Source organism: Rhopalosiphum maidis, chromosome 2 (genome assembly GCF_003676215.2).
Source record: "Rhopalosiphum maidis isolate BTI-1 chromosome 2, ASM367621v3, whole genome shotgun sequence".
In the NCBI taxonomy this organism is placed as follows: Eukaryota; Metazoa; Arthropoda; class Insecta; order Hemiptera; family Aphididae; genus Rhopalosiphum; species Rhopalosiphum maidis.
This window is the reverse complement of record NC_040878.1, coordinates 73,283,915-73,307,012: the sequence shown is the minus strand read 5'-3', so window position 1 is coordinate 73,307,012 and position 23,098 is coordinate 73,283,915. Positions and strand designations below refer to the sequence as shown.

Here is a 23,098-nt window from a genome sequence, read left to right as displayed (position 1 = left end):
ATGATAATTATGTACTAGATAACTACTAAATTATTTTAACTATGTTTATTATTTTATTAATAATGAATAACTACTATGTATGGTTATCACTATTTCTAAAAATTAATAATCATTATTAAAAGTAGTATTTAAACTACTCAATAATAGTTTATTAAAAAAATAATATAAATATATAATTTATCTTACATCTCCATCACTTGCTTTTGTGCTTCTACGTGTTTAATAAGTTCGTTAATTTGAGTTTCTTTTTGTTCAAAATTATCTTCTGGTCGTTTCCTAATAAAATATGATATTTAATTTAATTTTAGAATATGAATATTTTATCAAAGGTATATATTATTTAATATTTTTGAACGTAAAACTTGGAAATCATTAAAATTTTCTACGAATTTACACAACTACATCATTCTATTTGGCATGAATCAGAATAATTGATAATACATTTTAATTTTGATTTCAAACTTTTTTTTATATCATAAAATTGTAGTATAACACTTTTTAAATATAGCTCATATAAAATTATTAAATATATGTATATTTTTAAAATTTGTTTTATTGATGTTATTTTTTGTCATACAGACTTAACAAAATCTGTTTTTATCACTTTTTAATTGTAGTACTTGTTAACAGTTCAACGTATTATCCTTACAATTTACTAATTTCCAATTCCAGTGTTTTTATTTTGTCTGATGCTCCCAAAATGATTCCATTATTTTCAGATATTTCATTTATTGCTTTGTTTAAATGATTTTCTAGTGATTTTGTTGTATCCTTTAAAAACGCTATTTCCATTACATATTTATTTTTTTTTCTCGCGTAACTGTAAACATTATTAAGTTTGTCATTTTATAAAAAGCGGTTTACTAATACTTATTAAACCAATAGTGATTCTTAATTTGTAATTACTAATTAGTCATCATTTATCTTTGTCAATAATTATATATAAATTGTATTTTTGGAAAAATGTAAATTGATGCAATTAAACATTTGGCTACAATTTATCATATTTATAATTTACTGGTAAGTTTTTTTTGCTATTATTCAAATGTTTATATTTAAGTTTTTACGATCGAATTCAAATTTTTCATTAAAATAATTAATGTTTAATCAATATTAGTTTAATAATTTTTTACTATAACAATATATCGCACGCAAAATTCAAATAAAAATTACGGTTGTTATCGATTAATTTTGAAATTGTATGGTTATTATTTAATTAGGCATTTGTTTTTAAACATACCTCTCTTGTAGTTTCCTATTTGTTTCTTTAAGAATTTCCACATCTGCTATTAAATTACTGAATGTGTTTTCATACTCTTTAATTTGTTGGGAAAACATTGCTAATTTCTTAGAGTATAAATCTGGTTCATTCTCGCACTTCTGACTGATAGATTTATATTTCTTATCTATAATTTCATACTCTTTAGATATTTGTTGGATTTTATTAAACATAATTTGTTTTTCCTGGAATTTATAGAGTTCTTTAAGTCAGACTATAAATTTAAAGTATGTACATCCAAAATGTATTCCAACATTGAGATTATTTAATGTATAGATTTTCTTAATTTTCTTAATAATTAAACAATTTTTATTAGTTAAGTATTTAATAGGTATTTAAAATACACACCGTACGTAGAAACTCAGTTTCAACATTAGCCTCACGTAATTTGTCTTTGTAACAGGTTTTCACCTTTTCCACTTCTAAGTTGACTTTTGTACCGGCTTCTTGTATTAAATTTGTTAGCTCATTTTCCAATTTGACAATTTTTTCTGAAATTTGTAATTAATTTAATAAGATACATGTGTTTTAAATGTTATTTATAATAATAACCATTTGACTTTTTTAAATCCGTTAAAAGTTTATCTTTTTCTGAATGTATTTTTTCTACCATTTCAATTGCTTCTTTAACTCTATACCTAGCAACATCCATGTCTGTTTGATATTTATAAACAACTTCATGGCATGATTCTAGTGCGACTTCTAATTCCTTACGAACTAATAATAGTAAGTATTATTTTATCATGACATATTAATAAAAATTATAATAGGCACCAGGCACTCGTAAACATGTTTTTATTAAAATAATGATAGGTGTGTTTTTCTATATTTTACTAGCTATTATTAAAATAACGTTTATATACATCTTAATTAAATCATATTTATTTATTAGTAAAATTAAATTAATATTATTTTTTTATAATATAAATGACATATAATATATTATATGATGATATAAAAGTAAAAATTAATATTAAAAAAAAATATATTAAAATGGTTTTATTTAAAAACTATAAAGTTATGATAAACTTTACCCCGATTCGATTTGTCTATTGCTTGGTTTAGACGCAAATTTTCGTTTTCAATCATTTTAATTCTTGAAATTTCCATCTGATAACCTAAAATGTTATATATAAGTATTAAATAATATATATCCATCCTTAGGCTTAAAGAAATTACAAAAAATAAAAAAATACCTATATAAATACCAGGCTGCATATTTATGATTTCTTTTCTTTTTTTTTGGTGATGAGGAGAGTAATTATAAAAATTTAAATTATAAGCATTTATAAAATATTAAAATAAGCAAATTAATGATTACCATGATAATAAATAAAAACAAAGTCCAAGTAAAATGGCCTATTTATGTATCAACGAGATTTAGAATACTTTTGAAAATGACTGATTTTGAAATTATTTGATGTACCTCCCTGAATAGTATAATTATCTCAACTTCTTCATTTTTATAACATTCTTCTTCAAATAAAAATAAGAATTTTTTTTAAATAAAATTTTCGAAATAATCAATTTTTTTTAAGCAATTTTGATCAATCAACTTGTATTCTAAACCCAAAATTGGTAAAATAAGAGCTAGATAATAATTTTAAAAAAAAATGTATTAAATTTGATTTTTTTTTTAAGTTGTACATATTTTATCGTTCTAAGCACCATATAATACATTATACATTTATTATTAAAGTAATAAATTATTTACAATTTATGAGTTATTATTTTATTTTATAATTACACATTATAAAATTATATAACTTATGTAAAAACATATATTTTCAAAAAATACAATTCTACATTTATAAATTTTTTTAACAATACTATACATTTTTATTTACAATTTAATTTACGAATATTAAATTACAAATTAATTCATAGGAATTTAATAGTAATCCATAATTAATATATTTAATTTTATTTAGATATCAAATAAATATTATTTAAATTCATATATGTACTAAATGTTTGATTTTGATCTAGTATACTGTATTAGTGTATTACTGAACCACATCTATAATTATTGATTAATTTATGTTAATAACTATTTATTAAAAAAATTAATGTGCATAAAAATGTACGGTATGATTTGTAATAAACGACCACAGAGTTTCTTACTACAATTTTCTTTTTCAATGCGAACACGTTTGGATTCCAGTAGCAAATATTTGTCGTGTAATTCATCATATTTGTCCATCCAATATTGGCATTTATTTTCTACTTCGAGGATTTTCTTAATATAATTCGTTTTTTCATTGCTAGTTTGATCAAAGTTTATCATTTGATGTATGTTTTGTTGAGACGGTGTGCATATAATATGATCGTTTTCTTTTTCCTAAAATGTTTTTAAAAAAAATTTATGATAATTTATTATGATTTCTACTAACCTGCAGATCTTGTTTGATTTCGTTTTTATTGCGTTGCACATCAAAGGAATCTAATACATTTTTCAATTCTTGTTCTAAAACTCTAAGTGTTTTACAGTTTTCTCCTAATAACAAATTTTCGGAATCCTCCTAAATGTAAAGTTTAATAAAATTAAGACATTTGTATTTTTATTTTGTACCATTATAATAATATAATAAGTATTCACAAACCTTATTGTGTTTATTCAGTGATTGCTTTTTAGAAAAATCATTTGTTTCGATAAGTTTTTCATTTGGTATTACTGTAGAACTCATACTAGACATTTCGTTTATCATGGACATTTTTTCATCCTAATAAATCAAAAGAAAATTTACAAGATTGAATGAATGATACGTATAATTTAATAATTAGTAATTGCAATAAAATTACTTTAAATTTATTCAAATTTGCATCGATGCCAGTCTTGAATGATTTTGATAATTTTAAAAGTTTTTCCAATGGCAAGTCACTGTATAGAAATTAAATAAAAATTAAAAATAACTAGATATAAATTCTTAGATTCTGTCAAACTTTTCGATCGTGTCAGATTTTTCTCCTGAATTTAAAGCTTCCTCCAACGAGTTTTTGTTGTCTTCTAGTGTAGACATTATGTACGTAGCGCAGCAGCTTATTAAACAAAACAACAATAATTAATAAATTGATGAAAAAGAAAAACCATTAAATGAACGAATTCAAATAGATTATATTTTATTTTATGTTATAAACTATAAATATTTATAGTATAGCCATAGTCATATAAGTCGGTATAGGAATAATATGATTATGATAAAAATTCAAAGTAGTGATAGTATAGCTAGGATAGTAGGATCATAACACACTATAGTGTCATTAAATTTATGTCTGGTTACAGTATTTGTTTGTATATAGTAGACGCGCTGTATCCATGGCAACATGTCACACGATTTTTGAACCCTTTAAAGTAGAAAGATATGTCCACCGTATTACAGCTGTTTTTTGAAAACCGTTAGACCGAAAAATGTCATCTATGTTATTGTGAATACTGAATTCTACTTGTATCTTAAACTGTATAGATTTCAAGTTATAAGAATTTATACTAATATATTATATTATACGATTTAAAAACACTTAGTATATAATAAAGTGAAGAAAATACCAAAACTAAAATTACCGATCGTTGTTTAAGGGTTTTAAGGAATTATACAAACTCCAATAAAATAAGTGAAAACCCTCATATCTAAAATAAAGTAAAATTCATAATGCAAACCATTTTAAAGTATACAGATCAAAAAATAGACACTAAGTTTTTTAAACTTGTACGTTCATAAATTCATAATATTATAAGATTAAATCGAAATATATATTCCATTCAACGAATTGTTTTTTTAAAATTTTATTAGTATTTTGACTGTGGTATAAATAGGCTATAAATATAGCTCATAGGTAAATTGATTTATGTTTTTATTTTTTTATTATATACTATAATTTATAGATTGACTTTTTTTTAATTTGTAAGTTCATATTATTGTACACATTAAATTATAATGATACAGTTATAAATTATAATTTACAAATAAAGTTATTTATATTATATAATAATATAATATACCCGTCATCATATTTTCGTTGTCTTTATTAAATCGTATTATATTTGTTTTTATTTCAATGACAATTATAAAGTATAATATACTAAAAACAATACCTATAATACCTATAATTATAAAACGAATATAAATATAACTTTAATAACTATTATGATACGGAATAAGAATGATGAAATAACAGCTCATTTAAAAGTATTAATGTTTAATTTTTTTATAAGTAGGTATTAAATTTGTAGTTATAAATAGAAATAACTTATATATATTTATTATTTTATTTTATAATTCAAAATATACTGTAAATATCAAAAAATATTATTATTATTTGAAATAAATTATAGTAGGTAATGAGTTCATCAAGGTAGTGTGGATTTGGGTTATTTTTTCATAAATGTCACAAAAGCAATTATGCAACTTCCTGACATCCGGGACTATTCATTTTAAATTGGTAAAAAAGTTAAAAATGTTTTTATCGCATTTTTTACATATACGTATTTAATTTATAGAACGGAAATTATTAAATAGATAAGTATCTGACAGTTCATATAAATATGAATATTGATAAAACAAATTGAAAAATCGAGTCATTATACTTTGTATATTTTGATCATTTATACGTGCTTTTTAGTATTTTATAACAAAAATAAAAAATGAAGATTTGTTGCTTAGTCGTATTAACTGTTTTCACTACATTAATATGTAATTTAAAGGTTAACATAAAACTCTATTACATTTTTATAATTAGTTTTAAAATTGTTATGAAAGTAATTTCAAATACCAATACATAGTATATAAATATATATTATTTTTACTTTATTATTCATTATTTATGTACATTTAAAACTAATAATTAAACACTGTAGCGTGTTTAGATTCTATAATTATATGTTTAATTGTATTATTGGCAGTTAAAGCACTAAAATTAAAAAGTAAAATAAGGCTAAAATCTTCTTATAACTTACAATTATATAAAATTAAAATGTAATATGTGAATATAAAAGTATTTTGAGTTTTATTTTAAAATAATAAAGATCATACTTGTACAATATACTCGTAAATTATTATATTTTTATTATTTGTATATCAACTGTTAATTATTTTTCAGGGTCAACAAACGACAAGAAAAGTGCAACCAAAATTTAATAGATTATTTGGAAATATTTCACGAGAATGTTTGCATGAATATCGTGTCACTCCAGGTAAATATAATTAGGTATATTTAGTTTGGAGTAATACATGCTTGTTTCTAAATGGTGTGATATGTATTGTACATTTTGATTTTTACCCTTTCTATAAATTGCAAGTATTTAATATACGACTACTTACACGTGTGTATAGAAATAAACACACCATTAAGAATATAAACTTATAACTAAACTATTATGATCAATTTGTATTGTGTTTAGAAAGAGTATTGGCTGTTTATACTTTAAATATTAATGACCGAGAAGCAAAATGTTATGTTGCTTGTATGTTGTTGCGGTTTAATGTGGTATGTTAAATCATTATTCTTCAAGTTTCTAAAAGATAGATTAGATCTGATTACTGATACATATAAAACTATAACAATAATTTATTTTAGGATTAAGAGGAATTCACAAATTTTTGGATTAGATGTTTAATGTTTATCTATTCTAAGTTTATCGTTAAATTATAAGTAAAATGTATGTTATTTTATTTCGTTATTTAAATATAATAATATATAATATGTATGAGTATGATATGTTAAAAACATATTGTTATAAAATGTTGTATACCTAGATTCATACATGGCTACAAATAGGTACAAATATTATTAGCTTTTAATCATATAAACTGTTCTTATTTTTTACAATTTACGATAGTAAATTTGGAGTTTAAACAAAGTTTCTACTTTGCTTACCAATTTCGAATTTGATAATTGAATGCCTATACTAATTTTTAATCATAATTATAAAATTCAGTAGGATAATTTTGTTGAAATTGTCATTAAAAACGTATTAAAATAATTAGAAAGTAAATAAATTTATAATTCATAATAAATAAATATTTTTACCTTAATTTTAAATATCACCAATACTATTTGAAATTTAATTGATATTATTAATTCTGTTGAAAAATTTCATTTTTTATTCAGACCACAAGAAATGGAAGTTACAATGATAAGGCTTTGGAACAATTGATGGTGAAACCTAATTCAAATAATGAAATTCCAATTAATATGAAAGCAGCCATAGCAATATGCGAAAAACAAGGCAAGTACATAATATTATGTTACACATTCAGATTTTAAATAACATAAATATTAATTAATGTTATAACTTATAACGAAGTGTATTTGTATGTTATTAGTTGATAAAGACCTCTGCGAAAAAGCGGTTAAATTCACAAAATGTATTTATGCTCACAAGAACGAAGTATGATGAAAAAATAATTATAAAACATTGTATTTTTTTGTGGAAGATTAATGCAAATATGATAACCTTTTTTTTTTTAAAATTGTTATTTCAGTTTGTAGTTAAAAATAAAGAAAGTGGTTCTACTTCAGCTGATCGTCGACGACCTTTAGCTCAGAGAAAACCGTCTGTACGCCTCTCAACCACTTAACCACATGAGTCACTAAGTATGATATTATTCATACTAATTAGTAATTATTTTATCTAAAAATGTATTTTGATTATATGATTTAAATCACGGTGTATGGTTCTAGTATAAAAAATAATATTATATTATATAGAATATTAAAAAATAATAATACATATTTCATTAGCAGTGCAATGTGGGGTATGACTTGTACTTTAATAGTTAACTAAGTATTGTATATTTAGTATTTACTATAGGTATATAATATTTTAATGTTTATCAAGTGTCTCATTATCCATCAAGTTTGACCCTCCCTGTCATATCAAATAATATTTATGAAACATGATTTTGAAAAATTATCATGGCACATTAGAAGAGGGTCATCGGTCATGTACAATTATTATTATAGGTAGGTAGTCATTTTTAAGGATACTCTATACAACTAAAGTACCTCTTTCATTATTATTTTTAACTATTGATAAAAGAAATACATAATTTTTACAAACTAAAAAACAAATTAGATTATGTTTAACCTGGTTGTCTTATATAATTGTTTAAGTTGTAAGTCCGTTGAAATGTTCGTGATTTTGTAAAACAATTTACCACATTATTTGTTTGCCAATGCATTCTAATTATTTGTCCTATTATGTAACACAGATTTTTATTTAGTACAGTGAAAATCGAATGTACAAAGAAAAGACAATACGATTTAGAAAATAAAAATAAATTATATATTTAAAAAAAAAGTGGTAACGATATAATGTTTAAGAAATTAAAAATTGTCTAGAAATGACGTAATGATATAAAATTCATGTCGGTGTACAGCGTTTTTATCTATCGAATATAATTTTACACTATACGTATTGATTTCGGCGAACTCTAAGCCTATATAGACGGGCTTAAAATGTTTAATTTTTACAATATGGCCATAAAATATAAATAATAAGATTAATAATACTTATAACTATAAGATTACATTTTGCACGCATAACTAATTATTATTGAACAAGCGGCCTGGGAATCGAACATTCTCACTACAGTTGTTCGTTTTCGCGGATGTGTAAATCCCGCGACCGCAAACACGTGGAACAATAATATGCCGGTAATATTAATATTAACACGATGGCTGTACACTCGATAATAATATTATAACAACGATGATTATTTTACTATTATATTATACTATAATACTATGATCATTTCTTGCGGTTGTAGTAGATGCGTCCGCCGCTTGAATAACGTGCGCCGGTCGACGTCGACTTCGGATAGCACCTGGACAGCGCGTCGCCCGTGTAACCGGGAGGGCAGGAGCACGTGGCCACGCGGTTCCGGGCGTTGCATTCGGCGTCCACGCCGCACTGGCCAGAGCACACGTTCTTGCACTGGTAGTCGACGCACGCCTGGTCGTGACGGCATTCGACGTCGGCGGTGCACTCGCCGCGCCTGCACCGGGTGAGCGCGTCGCCGGTGTAACCGGGCAAGCACGTGCACACCGGCCGTTCCTTGCCGGTGACGTCGTGGCCGGGCTGGCACCGGGCGTTCTCGCCGCACGGGTTCGGTTCACATAGGTCGGCCGGCTCGAACGGGCGGCACCGGACGAACGGGTCGCCGGTCATGGTCCGCGGGCAGCTGCATATGGGCGTCGCGCCCCGCGCTTCGCAGTTGGCGTTGATGCCGCACACGCTACCGCCGTTGCACGGGTCCACGCAACGATCGCCCATGCACGCCGGACGGTCCGACGGGCAGTCGGCGTGCGACAGACACTCGGCCCGACATGACGTGTACGGGTCACCGAAGTAGCCCTGCACAGGGTACATACACACACATTAAGGTTTACATTTTTGCGATAGACGTCGTTATTGTCACGTAGGTATAGTATTGGATAAAATATCAATTGTAGTACATCCGATTATAATATTAGGGAACTTAAATGCAATATTGTTTAGTATTGGTTGTAAATATTGCTTTAAGATTTTAAACACGATATTAAATCAATATATTTTTGCCGGCCACATAACAAATTGATGCGGTATTGTATGGATATTAGAAATTCTACATTCGATATAAATATAATCCCTCGATTGTTTCATAAAATGTATCCAATCTTATGGTAATGTTCTTTTGCTATTTGAGTAATATTATTAAATAATATTATCGATTTGTTTTGGATTTTAATATAAAAGTATCGGGTGACCGAACTGAACTCGAAATAAACCTATTCATATCAATAAAAATAATAAATAAATGATAACGAGCTTTATCCTGAAGGGGGGATAAATATATATCCTTTATTACAGCTGGTTAACTATAATCTAAAATTCTTGTTTTTTGCAGGTTAATATTATTTATTTTACTCACAATGTATTTAATATTGATTTTATTTTCATTTATGAATAAATTATTCTTATTTTCTATAAGACATTTTTCAAGTTAGATAATCAAATCATTGTCAAAACAATAAGAATATGAAAAATATATGATATCCGTCATTTACTTTAAATCTGAGTACAAGTATTTGAAGCATTATTTTATTAGTAGGTACATATTATTGACTTTATCACAAAATGACAAAACCTATGCATTGTTCCTAAGAAATTGCTTGAAAAATGCAACTTTAGGGTTATAAACACTCGTGTATTTTCAACATTGAGGCATCATTAGAGGTACTTGAATATCGTGTTTCATATACATTTTTACCTATAGAATTTTGACATCAAATGAGTGGTTACAATTTTTTTATGAAAACTCGGTCATATCCATCCGCGGCTCTGAATATAGCGAGGCTCCCTATTTTCACAGATATGTCGCAATATCCATTCGTAAACGATCCACATGCAATGTCATATTAATAATACTTACATTAATGTGGCACGTTATGGTCTTACCTTCGGACACGAGCAGGTGGGCCGGTGGTTATTGACGTCACATATAGCAGTCGGTGCACAAGTGCCCGAAGCGCATGCTGGGGTGCACTTGTACTGTTGGCACATCTGAGACGGACTGCAATCATAGTCGGAGTCGCATTCGTGACGGCAACCGGTGGATGGTGAACCGAAGTAACCCGGCAGACAAGTGCACACTGGTACATCGTTGATCACTTCGCATTTGGTGTTCTGGCCACATGGACTAGGGTAGCATTGTTCTTCTGCAAAGTTATTAATTTTGGTTTAAATTCAATTCAATTTACAATATTCATCAATCACCGTTATAATTTGCATTGCCTTCAAAATACTTCATTCTAAATTAAATTATAATAACAAGCTATTCAAAATTATTTATCGAAAAAGTCGATTGGTTTTAATAAGTGATAACCATCGAGGTTTCAAGAATTCAAGATGTCTTCTTAAAATCCATTATGCTATTTGTTTTTATTTATAGTGCTATTCTGAGATCACTTGGAAAAATAGATTACGTTTGTTAAAAACACTATTTATTTATTTATTTATTCAATTACGAATGAAAAATAAAATTTTCAAACCTTAGAACAAAAATTATTCGTTTACAAATGATTACTAAAAGTTTATTTGGATCAAATTTGGAGTAATACCAAACAATTAAATAAAAAGTAAACTTTCGAAAACATAGCTTTACGCAGAACTTAATGCCTTCCACACGTGTCTAATGATATTCTGTACAGTATAAACTGAACTTAAACTGAAATCCCTGCTCGAAAAAAAAATAATATTTTATTAAAGATTTCACAACTGACTAGTTTCATGCTTTAATCATTTAATCAAAAACCTCTAAAAAGTAATAATTCCAGGAAACCTTTCAAGACCACTAACGGAACTGATGTTGTAATCTACTAAACATTTGACAATCTTGACATATATTATATAAATTTTAAAAATTAATGTCCACAACTTGTTAAATATAATACATTATTATATAGTTTAAAATGAGATCAGCGAATGACATATTTTTAAAGACTGTACATGTTTATTTACTTTTCTCTGTTATTATATGCTTATTATGCCCTGAAGCACAGAGTGTATAATATCTAAGTAAAAAAAAAATACTTCAAATTAACATCTAAAATATTTTATTTACTCAAACAGTATGCATCGTCCTCTCCAGGTGCAAATTTGGAGTCGTCAAAAAAAAAAAACATGCGGTGCCCCTTATAAGTATAACTATATGGTAATGACTTGATAAAGATACTTCTATCGAAAAACTAACTTAACAAAAAATAAATTGTCTAATCGGTAAAATTATAAATACTTGAAAGCTAGTATTAATAGCCAAAAGTATTAATTACAATTTCGATAATATTAAAAGATCCTAGTCATCCTACTATCAACGTCAAATTATTTACGTGGATCCATTCGGCGACAAGACACGGACGGATCACCGGCATGACGGGCTGGACAGGAACACACAGCAATATGATTCCTGGGCGTGCAGTCAGCGTTAAGTCCGCATTGTCCTGAGCACACATCTTCACATTTGTAATTACGACAAGCTTTCGAGTTTGGGCAGTCTTGATTGACTAAAATAAAAGAATGTTAAAAAAAATTAATATTAATCTAATTTTATACCATTTTTGAATATTTTTTCTTTCTACTGAATCTTAAAAAAGTCAAAATTATTCACTTCATACAGTTCCTTTATTAAAATAAAAGTTAAGTTGATTTAATTTGGTAAAACAAATATTTTTCTTGACAATATTTAAATATTATAAAAAATATTAATATAGTTGGTAGAATTATACATTATGTTTAAATGTATAATTATATATTATAAATTGATAAAATCGTTATGTTGGTATACTGTAAATGCCGATTTGTATTTGGTACAGTATTACAGTGTATACCAATTGACCATTATTGTTTTTATTTTTATATCTTTGGCATTTATTAAATGAGAATGTTAGCACAACTAATGATATATATGGGTAACTTAAAATATTAAAATAATCATTAAAAAACAAAAAAATTCCGAGAGTTATTTAAAATGAATTAAATATAATATTTTTAAGATTTGTTTTTAATGTTAAATTACAATTTATGAACGAAATAATTTTGCTGTTCCAGCTATTACACCATAATATTGCAATTATACGAATGACTAAACGACAACGCCACTTGAAGAGTTGCCAAAATGATAAAATTTAAACATACTCGTACATAATATACATGCAAGTTAAATAATATATTATATACAAATTGATGTTGCAATCGTGTATTAATATTATATTTTCACGACAAAATTTATGCGCAAACGACGTGTTTACCTTCGCACTCGCCGCGTTGACAATAGGTCAACGGATTTCCCCAGTGTCCGGCCAGGCAGCTACAAACGGGTCTTCCCTCTGCCACACGGCACTGAGTGTTGGAACCGCACGGGTTTGGCGAACACGGGTCTGTGTACCGGTTCGTATACGACGTTGGATTGTAAATGATCATACCTGTAAGTATGCATAAATTTTAAAACTTCGAATAGAAGAGTTTGTAGTGGCGAGGGTGGTAGATTAGAACCACTCACGAAATTCCTATTTTCCTTAATGTCATCGTCATGTTATTATTATTATTATTGGGCATAAAAGAAATTATATTATGTGCTGACGATCGCTGAACGATGTTATTTTATTATAATTTATTCATAGTTAATATCTGTATGTCATTGGAAAGACGGAAAATAAAAAAAAATTATTCGAATTTGTATTTTTATTTATTTACGTTCGAACCGATCATTTTTTGATATTTTACTGATATAGGTAATATACATATAATTTAACATAATTTTAAAATTTATGAAAAATATAATACATATAATACACGTATGATGATTATAGATAGTATTAAACAAATTGAAAAGTAAAATGTTATTAAAATCGTTTTCTTTTTTTAAATTAATTAATAATATAATTTTTAAGAAAATTTGGTTTCAAGTTATATACTTATTCAAATGATTTCTTTAAAGGTAATTTAATATACCTATACAATATATTATAAATAGGTACGTAAATAGTAATGTCTTGAAAGCATTTGTAATATTTTTTCCTCCAAGGTTATGGTTCTTATGATGATTAACAAAATATAATGTTGACTATTGTACGATAAATCATAAATGAGATTTTGTGAATATTAAGTTAATTCATGCTGCATAAAATTGTGTAAGCTATTGCGACTATACTATAAGATGGCAGCTTTTTAGACACACGAAACGTTATATGTTGTTTAATATATTATCTATATACCTATTTTTTTTCAAACGTGCTATTAGTCAATTTGAAATCGTAATACTCTTTTCAACAATATAAAGTTTAAATGATTGTGTTTTAGCAGAATTTAATTATCGTTGACATAATTACCTTGTGATATATGACCGATTGCAACGGCCATAAGGCCCAGCATTCGTAAACACTAAATGGAAAAAACAAAAAATGTAAACAATTATATTTCTTGAAAAATCAACATTTATTTTGTTATTGATGTGTACATAATATATGTGTGTGTATTTTTGTCGTAACATATCTATATCTAATACAACTAAATATAATCATCCCGACATTGACCTAAAACTAAACATCTTTAATGATAACAAGGATATGGACTAGTTATGGGCATTAAAATATGTATATAGGTATTCTTTGAACTGAGTACAGTATCGACATTGCTGTCTTGCTGATTATGTTTTAAATTTAGTTTGCAAACATGACATAATGTTTATATTCATAGTTAACCATATTAAATTCATCTCAAAAATATAGTTTAATTTAACTTGACTAAAATCAGTATATAAATATTTTTGATGCATGTGTAGTTTTATTTATTTAATTACACTATTATGGTATTGCATTTATAAAGTAATATAATCCAATATTCAGTCATCATTAAATAATTAAAATACATTTGATTAAGATTGAATGGAAAAGTAGTTTTTATATCCATAATTTATTATAGTTACGACTATTACGAGTTGCGACTATATAAATTATATCATTTAATTATAATTATAATAATAATATAATTACTTTTTTAAAATAAAATGAAATTTATGATGTGAAAGAATCCACCAGTATTTTAAGACATTAGTTTTGAGATTATATTTAACAAAAGTTAATAAACAATTTGGCTTAATATCATGTTTATTATAAATCTAAAATTAATATGATATATATATCATATATATTAATAGGTATCTTATATAGTTATAATTATTATCTAAATAATAGTTATTATAACATTACATGTTTAATAATAATAATATTTATATGTATCGGCTTACCGCAGTCATATTGTATCCGGAATATATCCACGATGCACAACTAACTATATTTTACTGTTGACCGAAGTATTTATAACGTAAAACGATCCTTGCGATTCATGGTCAAAATACGAAATATGGGCTTGACCAGTCTCGCGTGCTACACAATATGCCCACCTTTGGGTTATCGACCGCCCACACGGAACAAAAAACAACAACTTCATATATGATATAGGGAGATATACCGCGACAAGACAATCGCCTAATTGACCAATTCAACGTGGCCACCAAAACAAACGCCTACAATAAAAATATATATTTTTTTTGTTCTCATTATTCAGCTCTACACCTATATAATGTGTACAAAATGGCGTAGGCTATATATAGGAATTGCGAACAAAAATTAATAGTATGCAAAATATTACGCATTCGACTCGATTTTTGACGTCATGCAACACCTAATGAATAAGTGTATTGCGAAAATATTTTTCGTCAATCAATAAAATCACAACAACGACTACTTATTAATCGTTTTTGATCCACGGAATCGTTTTAGAATGGATTTTATATGATTATTAGTTTTTTTACTATAGGAAGTATAGTATAGTATATACGAGTACGAGATACAATTTTGATAATACCTATTACTTGACAAAATAAAGCATAAAGTTCTTTTAGTATAATATTAGAGTAGGTAGAGAATTGAATGTGTTTATAAAAAAAATAATAATCATAGGTTTATTTCAATAAATTATAATTATACATATTATATATTATCGATGATGATATTGATTTTAGTTTGATTAATGTGGTATACTAACCAATCACAAATATATTGTTAATTATTTTTTATTTTCATGATGTTATTTATTACTTAATTTAAATTTAACGTATTTTTATCTCATGTTTAAATAAACAGTGCTGGAAGGAGTGGTAGGAAGGAGTAGTTTTTTATAAAAAATAATTTTTCAGCTTACTTTATCTTAGGTTAAGTTATCTTTATAAAATTAATTCATCAAGTTTTTAGTTACTATTTAATTATTATTTAAGTATTTTCAACTATTTCTAAAGTTCTACTAATTTTACTTTTATATAATCGATTTCAGAAATTGGCTAAATACATACAAACATACTTAGTTAAGAACGTATATTTTATTCATCTGTGATATGGTTTTAAATAGGTACCTGTTTTCTTATGAAGATAGTTTAATTAATTAATCATTTAAGATTAGAAAATAAATTGCATAATTACTCCTAATTTTAAAAATAATTTTTACTTTGCATATTATATTTCTATTTCATTGTAAAAAATCCTTAGTTATTACTTGCATCTAGACTATATCTATTGACTATAAATAAAGTGTCTATTAATACTTATTAGTTATTACTACTATTTTGTGCACATATAATATATTTAAAGTAACAAATCAATGGGAAATATGACTAGTTAAGTCATTTAAAGTATTTCGTATGAGTATAATAATATTTTTTTTATCAATCTATGTTTAAATTTCTTATCTTTTGTTATAATTTTAGTAATAATTTGTATACACAAAACAATAAGCAAAATTGTATAGATATATAGTTTAAGTAATTTCAATAATCAGTTATAATTCTAAATCTTATCTACTAAGTACTAGTTGAAACTAAAGGTTCTATAACGACTAGTAGTAAACATAATATACAGTAAGATATATTATACAATATATCTTAGTTATATGATATTATTATCCATCATACAATTGTAATATTACAACAGATTTAAAAAAAATTCTTTGTGCATTTTTCATGAAAATTTAAAATGTATTTGTGGACGTGTAAAATGCACAATCAACAAAAATATATTTTGGATTTACTAATTTTAAAAGCAATTTTAACGAACACACCCAGCTAATGTTTTACATGGAATAAATGTGGTTTAGTGGCCAAGTAATAATAATAATTATATAAATTAATAATATTATAGATTACTAATTATATCTTTTAATATTTCAGTCTACGCAATAGAAAACCCGAGTATCTATACTTTTAATATATTCAATATTTATATAATTATAATACAGGCACTGATTATTAATCATTGATATTGCTTGAAAGTTAAAACCAAACAAACGAGATTAATAAATGTATAATCAATACTGTTGATCAATCACTAATCTTTTTACTGCCCACACATGTAATTAAACTAGTAATTACAAATAACAATATGTATGATGTAAATGCAAATTATATCGAATTGCAATTGGTGTTTAAATACATTATTATGCAATGTAGGTCTAACTACTCTGTTAAACATCATTTGGATATTAAATACGTATTTTTGTGTTAAAACAATAGGTTTTATTGTCAACCTATGTATCAGGGATTGGAACTTGATGGCCGGTTGTTTTTATTTAATAATATACACATTTTCCATTATCATATTGTGAAATTGAAAGTGTTCTGGATAGTACATTTTTAATTGGGACATCACCAAATCTGGTTATTCAGAGTAACAAAAAACGTTAAACGACTAAAATGCGGAAGATGAATGTATTTGAGTATTATTAACTTATTTAAATATTCACTTACAAAACGTTTCTCAATCTATGGTACGTGGAAAGCTTATAAGTAGCATGCGAAAGAAATCCCGCTTTGTTTAAAAAAATTGTAATTATTATTTATTTTTGATAAGCTGGTAGGTACTTTAGCGTGAATGTGTAATAGGACGGCGATACCGATACCACATGTCGCATGTGTGTAATAATTATAAAACATACGAGTATAGGTGTATTTATAGGTTATAGCTATGCATATTTCTGAACTATACAAGTACTAGTAATTAGAAAAAAATAACTATTGAACGTATAAACTTTTTTAATATTTTCTACTATAAATGTGTGTATTTATGTACGGCTATATATCATATTTTAGTTATTATTTACCATGTTTATGTACAAATTGTTAATTAAATTGATTTATAAACTTGTATCATCAATGACCCACATAAAATATATAACGAATGATAAATTTTTTTTTATGTATTTAAAGATTTTTTCTGATCGATTCTGAGTCTTTCTAAAAAAATAAATCTTTGGTAAATATTTTAATTCAATTGTACGATGTCTGAACGTAGGCGTAACACCAATATAATTTATAATGGGAAAGGTCATTTGATAATATATTATTATGAGAACAAGACGTACACAATCATATGCAACATTCATAATACATACATTATAGTATTACATCTATGCGCATCGAATATGTAAGGTTTAGTTTTTAACAATGAATTTGTGTACATTATTATTTTGAGTCAAGGGCAAATACAAAATCCTAAAACGTACATAAATTATATTAAAATAATATAAGTGATTAACAATATTTAGATTACAATAAATATTTGGGAAAATATTAGGAAAACGTATTTGCTTTTACGAAAAATTTCCAAATGCTATATTACATAATATTTTGTTTATAAAATAAAATATATTATAAGCTATTATATGTTATATAGTATATAATATTATAGAAAATTTATTTTAATTCGAATCTATACTAAAGATGGTAATTTAAAATTATTTTATAAAACAATAAAACATAGATAGTATAGTAAACATTACATTTTAGCGAAAATGTACTGAGACTATAAAATTATATTATGACAGTTTTCTATTGTAATAAAACTCCACCGTGACGATAAGCGCGAGGTGTCCCTCAGCTATTATATAACATCAGTCCGGCATTTCGAAATAAAAATGTCAAAGTCAAGTCATACTAAAAATGTTTAAACAATTCTTAATAATTTTTAGTCAAAGTCTTAAACTCTTAACCAACCCTCATTAGTGTTTTTTTTACGGATTCTGGGCTGGCGTTGACCTATAATATGCCGAATTCAAAATTTAGACTTCAAACCTAACTAGAAAATTAGTAAGCAGTTAGTAATAATTTATAACCGTAAAATTGGAAATTCCAGAGTATAGTTATCATTAAATGAGTAAGTTTCTTAGTTTTTAAAATTTATATTAATTTAAGTTCAAGTAGGTAATTATGCTGCCTACACAATGCGTGAGATATAAAGTAGGTAAGTAGGTAGTTTTTTAATTAATATTGTTATTAATTTTTGTTAGTTTAAAATACAACCTTATGATAATTTTTAAAACTGACTTCTTTGATGACTATTGATAGGTATTTTTATATTTTAAGAAATGCAGATCCGAGATCTTATAGGTTTTACAGTAAACTTTTATTTCTTATAGAATATTATATTCATATAATAGAAAATTCTTCACGGTTATTATTATAGCAGTTTAAACAAGATACTAAAATTGTATAGTTACTATTTTTAATAAAATTGGGTATTTACATATAAAATAGATAACGATTTAAGTTATTAATAGTTTAATATGAAATCGAATCAAACATGAATATATTTTGGAAAACTTTTTTTAAATTTAATTTGTTTTTTTTTTAATTTTTCTTTTCACACATCTGTAACTTTTATTAACAAAAAATAAAAATAAGACAGTTATTAAAAAACTACGTTTTTAAAATATCAACTAATTTACATTAATAATTAAAAGAAAGCTTTTAAACTTTTTTTTATAAAAGTTAAAAACCATAGAGTAAAAATAAAAATGCTCTAATAATGAATTTTAAAAATAATGATCCATCGATTTTTAATATGTATTAATGTTCGCAACATAATATTTATTAAATTACAAAAGTTATAAATTTTACATAAAGATGAAAAAAATATGAGTAAACTATTTATTTACAAATTTTTTGATTTTATTTATATACTAATTCGAAAATAATATGTAATACAGTTTTACAATTTTGTTATGTATACTAAACATAATTACATTTTTATCATAATTTTAAGCATTAACATATTTTTATATGTTATTGAATAATAATTTTTAGATGGAAGATTATTCAATTTACCTGTTTTCTTGTATTATTATTATTTTAAATGTTGTGAATTTGTGATAATAAAATAATATTTATCCGTTGTTTCTAACACATGTATAAACATAATTGTAATCTATAACAGGTATTCATATAATTCTTACTTTAATGTACATGGTTAAAATAAGTTACAATTTACAAATAGACAATGCCAAAATTTCACAATAAATGATCGTAAAATCAATATGAGATTTTGGTCATTTCTGATAAGACGTTCGTGATGATAATACATTCACAAATTGGATAAGAATAATTTAAATAGCTATCTTCGATTGTAGAATAAATGTGTAATAGAAAACTCGGTATAAAAGTAATTAATGATCTATCGATCTATGATAAAAACTAAACAAAAATCATTTTTTTGTAAAATTATCTACGATTATATTTTATAAATTTTATATTCTGAGCAATATATATTTAGATATATATACTTATATATATATATAATAAAAGATTCTTAATAATATAGATTAATAGACTACCAACGCTAAAAATTATTTTTTGTACTCAGTGATTTATCATAAAATTTTAAATTAACACTATACATTACAATGGTTTACTTGACAACGAGCTACACTCGATACTTACTAACTACTGTAGTATAGTAGAGCAGTAACCTGCTTTCACCTTTTTTACTTTTAAGTCTCCAAAGTACCAACTAGATTCACTTTTTTATCACGAAAAATATTAAAGTAAAAAATCGAAATATTGTTAGTACTCTAAAAGTTTCTAAGATTCGATTTAAAAAAAACACATTTTATTGTAAAATTAACACATTTATTGGGGTGTTTGAAGTTTAAAAGCATATATGTATGTTTTAATGTAGCATAACTAAAAATATTGTTCATTCGTTTCCTACCTCACCTCCTCCCATTTAATATGGCCAAAACAAATGCAGTAGACTTGTTTAATTTACTCAACTGTGCTTGTATATTAACACATATTTCAAATATATGAAAATATATCGTATCCTGTTTTCCTGTGGCTTATAAAAAATTTAAATAATTGATTATTTTACTATTGCTCTTACACTAATTATCACCAATATTCGTAGTATAACAATGGTTTTATTTTATTGTTACACCAGTATGATTTGTTTTTCCATCATGCTCATGATAACCGTTTATGATGTTTATTCAAATTCATTTGAAGATTATCGTGGGATTATAGGTAACTAATTTTTTTTTTTTAAATATTATATTCTTTTAACTTATTAAACATTTAATCACAATGCACTTAGATGTTTTAGATTCTGACAGAGTGATAATTGTATTAATTTTCGATGATTTGTGTTATTTAATTTTATAATCTTGCGGTTAAAGTTGTTAACATCGTTATTTTTTTATGCTATTAATAAGTATTTAAAATTTGAAACATTTTTTTCGGTCAAAAACAAGCTTTTTTTGTCTCATTTAACGCAACCATAACAATGACCCACTCGACATCTAATATACATCTGAGAGATGCCCACTACCTACCTTTTTTAGTATTTATTTTACTATGTTATATGTTTTTTCGTCTATGTGTTGTGTACATACGAAAAATACTTGAAACAATATTTTTATATTCAACTTTGAAGCTGGTTTCTAATAGAAAAGTAAATTTAGTTTGTAATCTATATAGATCAAAATTAAAACTATTTAACTTTTTCAAAATTGAGAAAAAACAAATAAACAACTAAGAAAAAATTGCAATTTTCATGTAAAACCAATTTTCACCATTTTTTTTTTTGTGGAACTCAAAAACGAACAGCCGTTAAATACTTGAAATTTTCACTAAACGTGTTTATAAGATTGAAGTTCAAATTTTACGTATATTATTTATGATTTTTACTAGACTCAATTATATTTTCAAAATATGTAGTTTAATTTTAAGATATTACCTATGTATTTATATCATGAAACTATTCACACTGATTCGTGGTAATGTGGTATTGACTAGAAAGTTATTAAATATATAATATGATGGTTTAATTATTTATTATTATTATTGATAATTAAATATTAATAAATCAAATAAATTCAATGATTTTAGTAAAAAATGCATCAACCAATATAATATTAAATATTAATAGTAAAATTATTTCAAAGGCAATATTAAAAAATACGACATGAAAATATATACTAGTAATATTATACAAGTATGCTGTTAGACCATTTACACTTAGAATCATTTTTTGTGTACTATGATTTATCATTAAATTCAAATTTAATACAAACAAAATGATAGTGACTTACTCAATTATGAATTATGATGCACTGAGTGTACTCTTACTTTCTCCCTTTTTAAGTTGCATTGTATTTCCAATTATATATTTATATCTTATTTATCTCTTGTATTTGCTAGTTTAAAATTTTTTAATACCTATGTTTTTAATAATTTTTAGATTCTGAACGGAGTGATGAATGTATTGATTTTACAATGATGTGTGTTTTTTTTAAATTTATTTTTTTTATTTTTACGTCTGTCATCACGTTTTGGAGTAGTAATAATGCTTCGATTTTTGACTTTAGCCGCTCTTTGAATAGGATAATTCATCTAGTTGGTATTTTAAGGGATCAAAAGTAAAAATTTCCAGTAGTTTTCAAAGCGTCGGGAAAAACCCTGAAAAAATAACGGAAAAACGGGAATTTTTACGCATAACCACTTTTCGACAAAATCGATTTTTTGATTTTACTGTAACTCAAAAACGAATCATTGTAAATACTTTAAATTTTCACCAAATGTTTATGTTATGGTTATCTATTTACGATTAAATTTTCAAAATATTTTGACCTTTTAAAGCTACTTATAGACAATTGAAATTTTCAACTTTTCTAAGTTTTTTTTCTTAAAATACCGATAAAAAAAATTTGGCTTTCCAAAAAATCTTTAAGATTTAATACAAGGTTTACTATAAGTTTTTACTTATCATAGTAAAAAAAATCAAAAATCGTCAGTCACAATTTTTGTTTATAAGCATTTAAAGTTTAAATGTTTACGAAATATATCAAAATCACGAAAATTTGCAACGAATTTTGAAGTTGAAAATTCTAAAAATGTTTGTGATTTATATTTAAGGTTCAAAAATCCAATATAAGGTTATCCTTAAGTTTTTCTTTAAGTA

At 25.3% G+C, this 23,098-nt stretch overlaps 3 protein-coding genes across 3 annotated transcripts; 1 reads left to right on the top strand and 2 right to left on the bottom strand.

Annotated features, from left to right (window-relative positions):
• Positions 1-645: 645 nt before the first annotated feature.
• LOC113551469 (tropomyosin-like) lies at positions 646-4,299 on the bottom strand. Its single transcript, XM_026953725.1, has 10 exons — positions 4,223-4,299; positions 4,082-4,160; positions 3,883-4,002; positions 3,673-3,801; positions 3,404-3,620; positions 2,314-2,397; positions 1,832-1,996; positions 1,628-1,770; positions 1,241-1,464; positions 646-820 (listed from the first exon to the last, which is right to left on the bottom strand). The coding sequence occupies exons 1-10, from the start codon at positions 4,297-4,299 to the stop codon at positions 646-648; spliced, it is 1,413 nt and encodes a 470-aa protein (XP_026809526.1).
• A 1,561-nt stretch (positions 4,300-5,860) lies between these two features.
• LOC113552979 lies at positions 5,861-8,387 on the top strand. Its single transcript, XM_026956061.1, has 6 exons — positions 5,861-5,981; positions 6,377-6,470; positions 6,678-6,763; positions 7,388-7,505; positions 7,603-7,667; positions 7,762-8,387. Exons 1-6 carry the CDS (start codon positions 5,922-5,924, stop codon positions 7,855-7,857), a joined length of 519 nt encoding a protein of 172 aa, XP_026811862.1. The 5' UTR covers positions 5,861-5,921; the 3' UTR covers positions 7,858-8,387.
• A 154-nt stretch (positions 8,388-8,541) lies between these two features.
• Positions 8,542-15,170, bottom strand: LOC113552978 (stabilin-2). Its single transcript, XM_026956059.1, has 6 exons — positions 15,064-15,170; positions 14,147-14,198; positions 13,067-13,240; positions 12,149-12,322; positions 10,719-10,978; positions 8,542-9,635 (listed from the first exon to the last, which is right to left on the bottom strand). Exons 1-6 carry the CDS (start codon positions 15,070-15,072, stop codon positions 9,030-9,032), a joined length of 1,275 nt encoding a protein of 424 aa, XP_026811860.1. The 5' UTR covers positions 15,073-15,170; the 3' UTR covers positions 8,542-9,029.
• Positions 15,171-23,098: the final 7,928 nt, after the last annotated feature.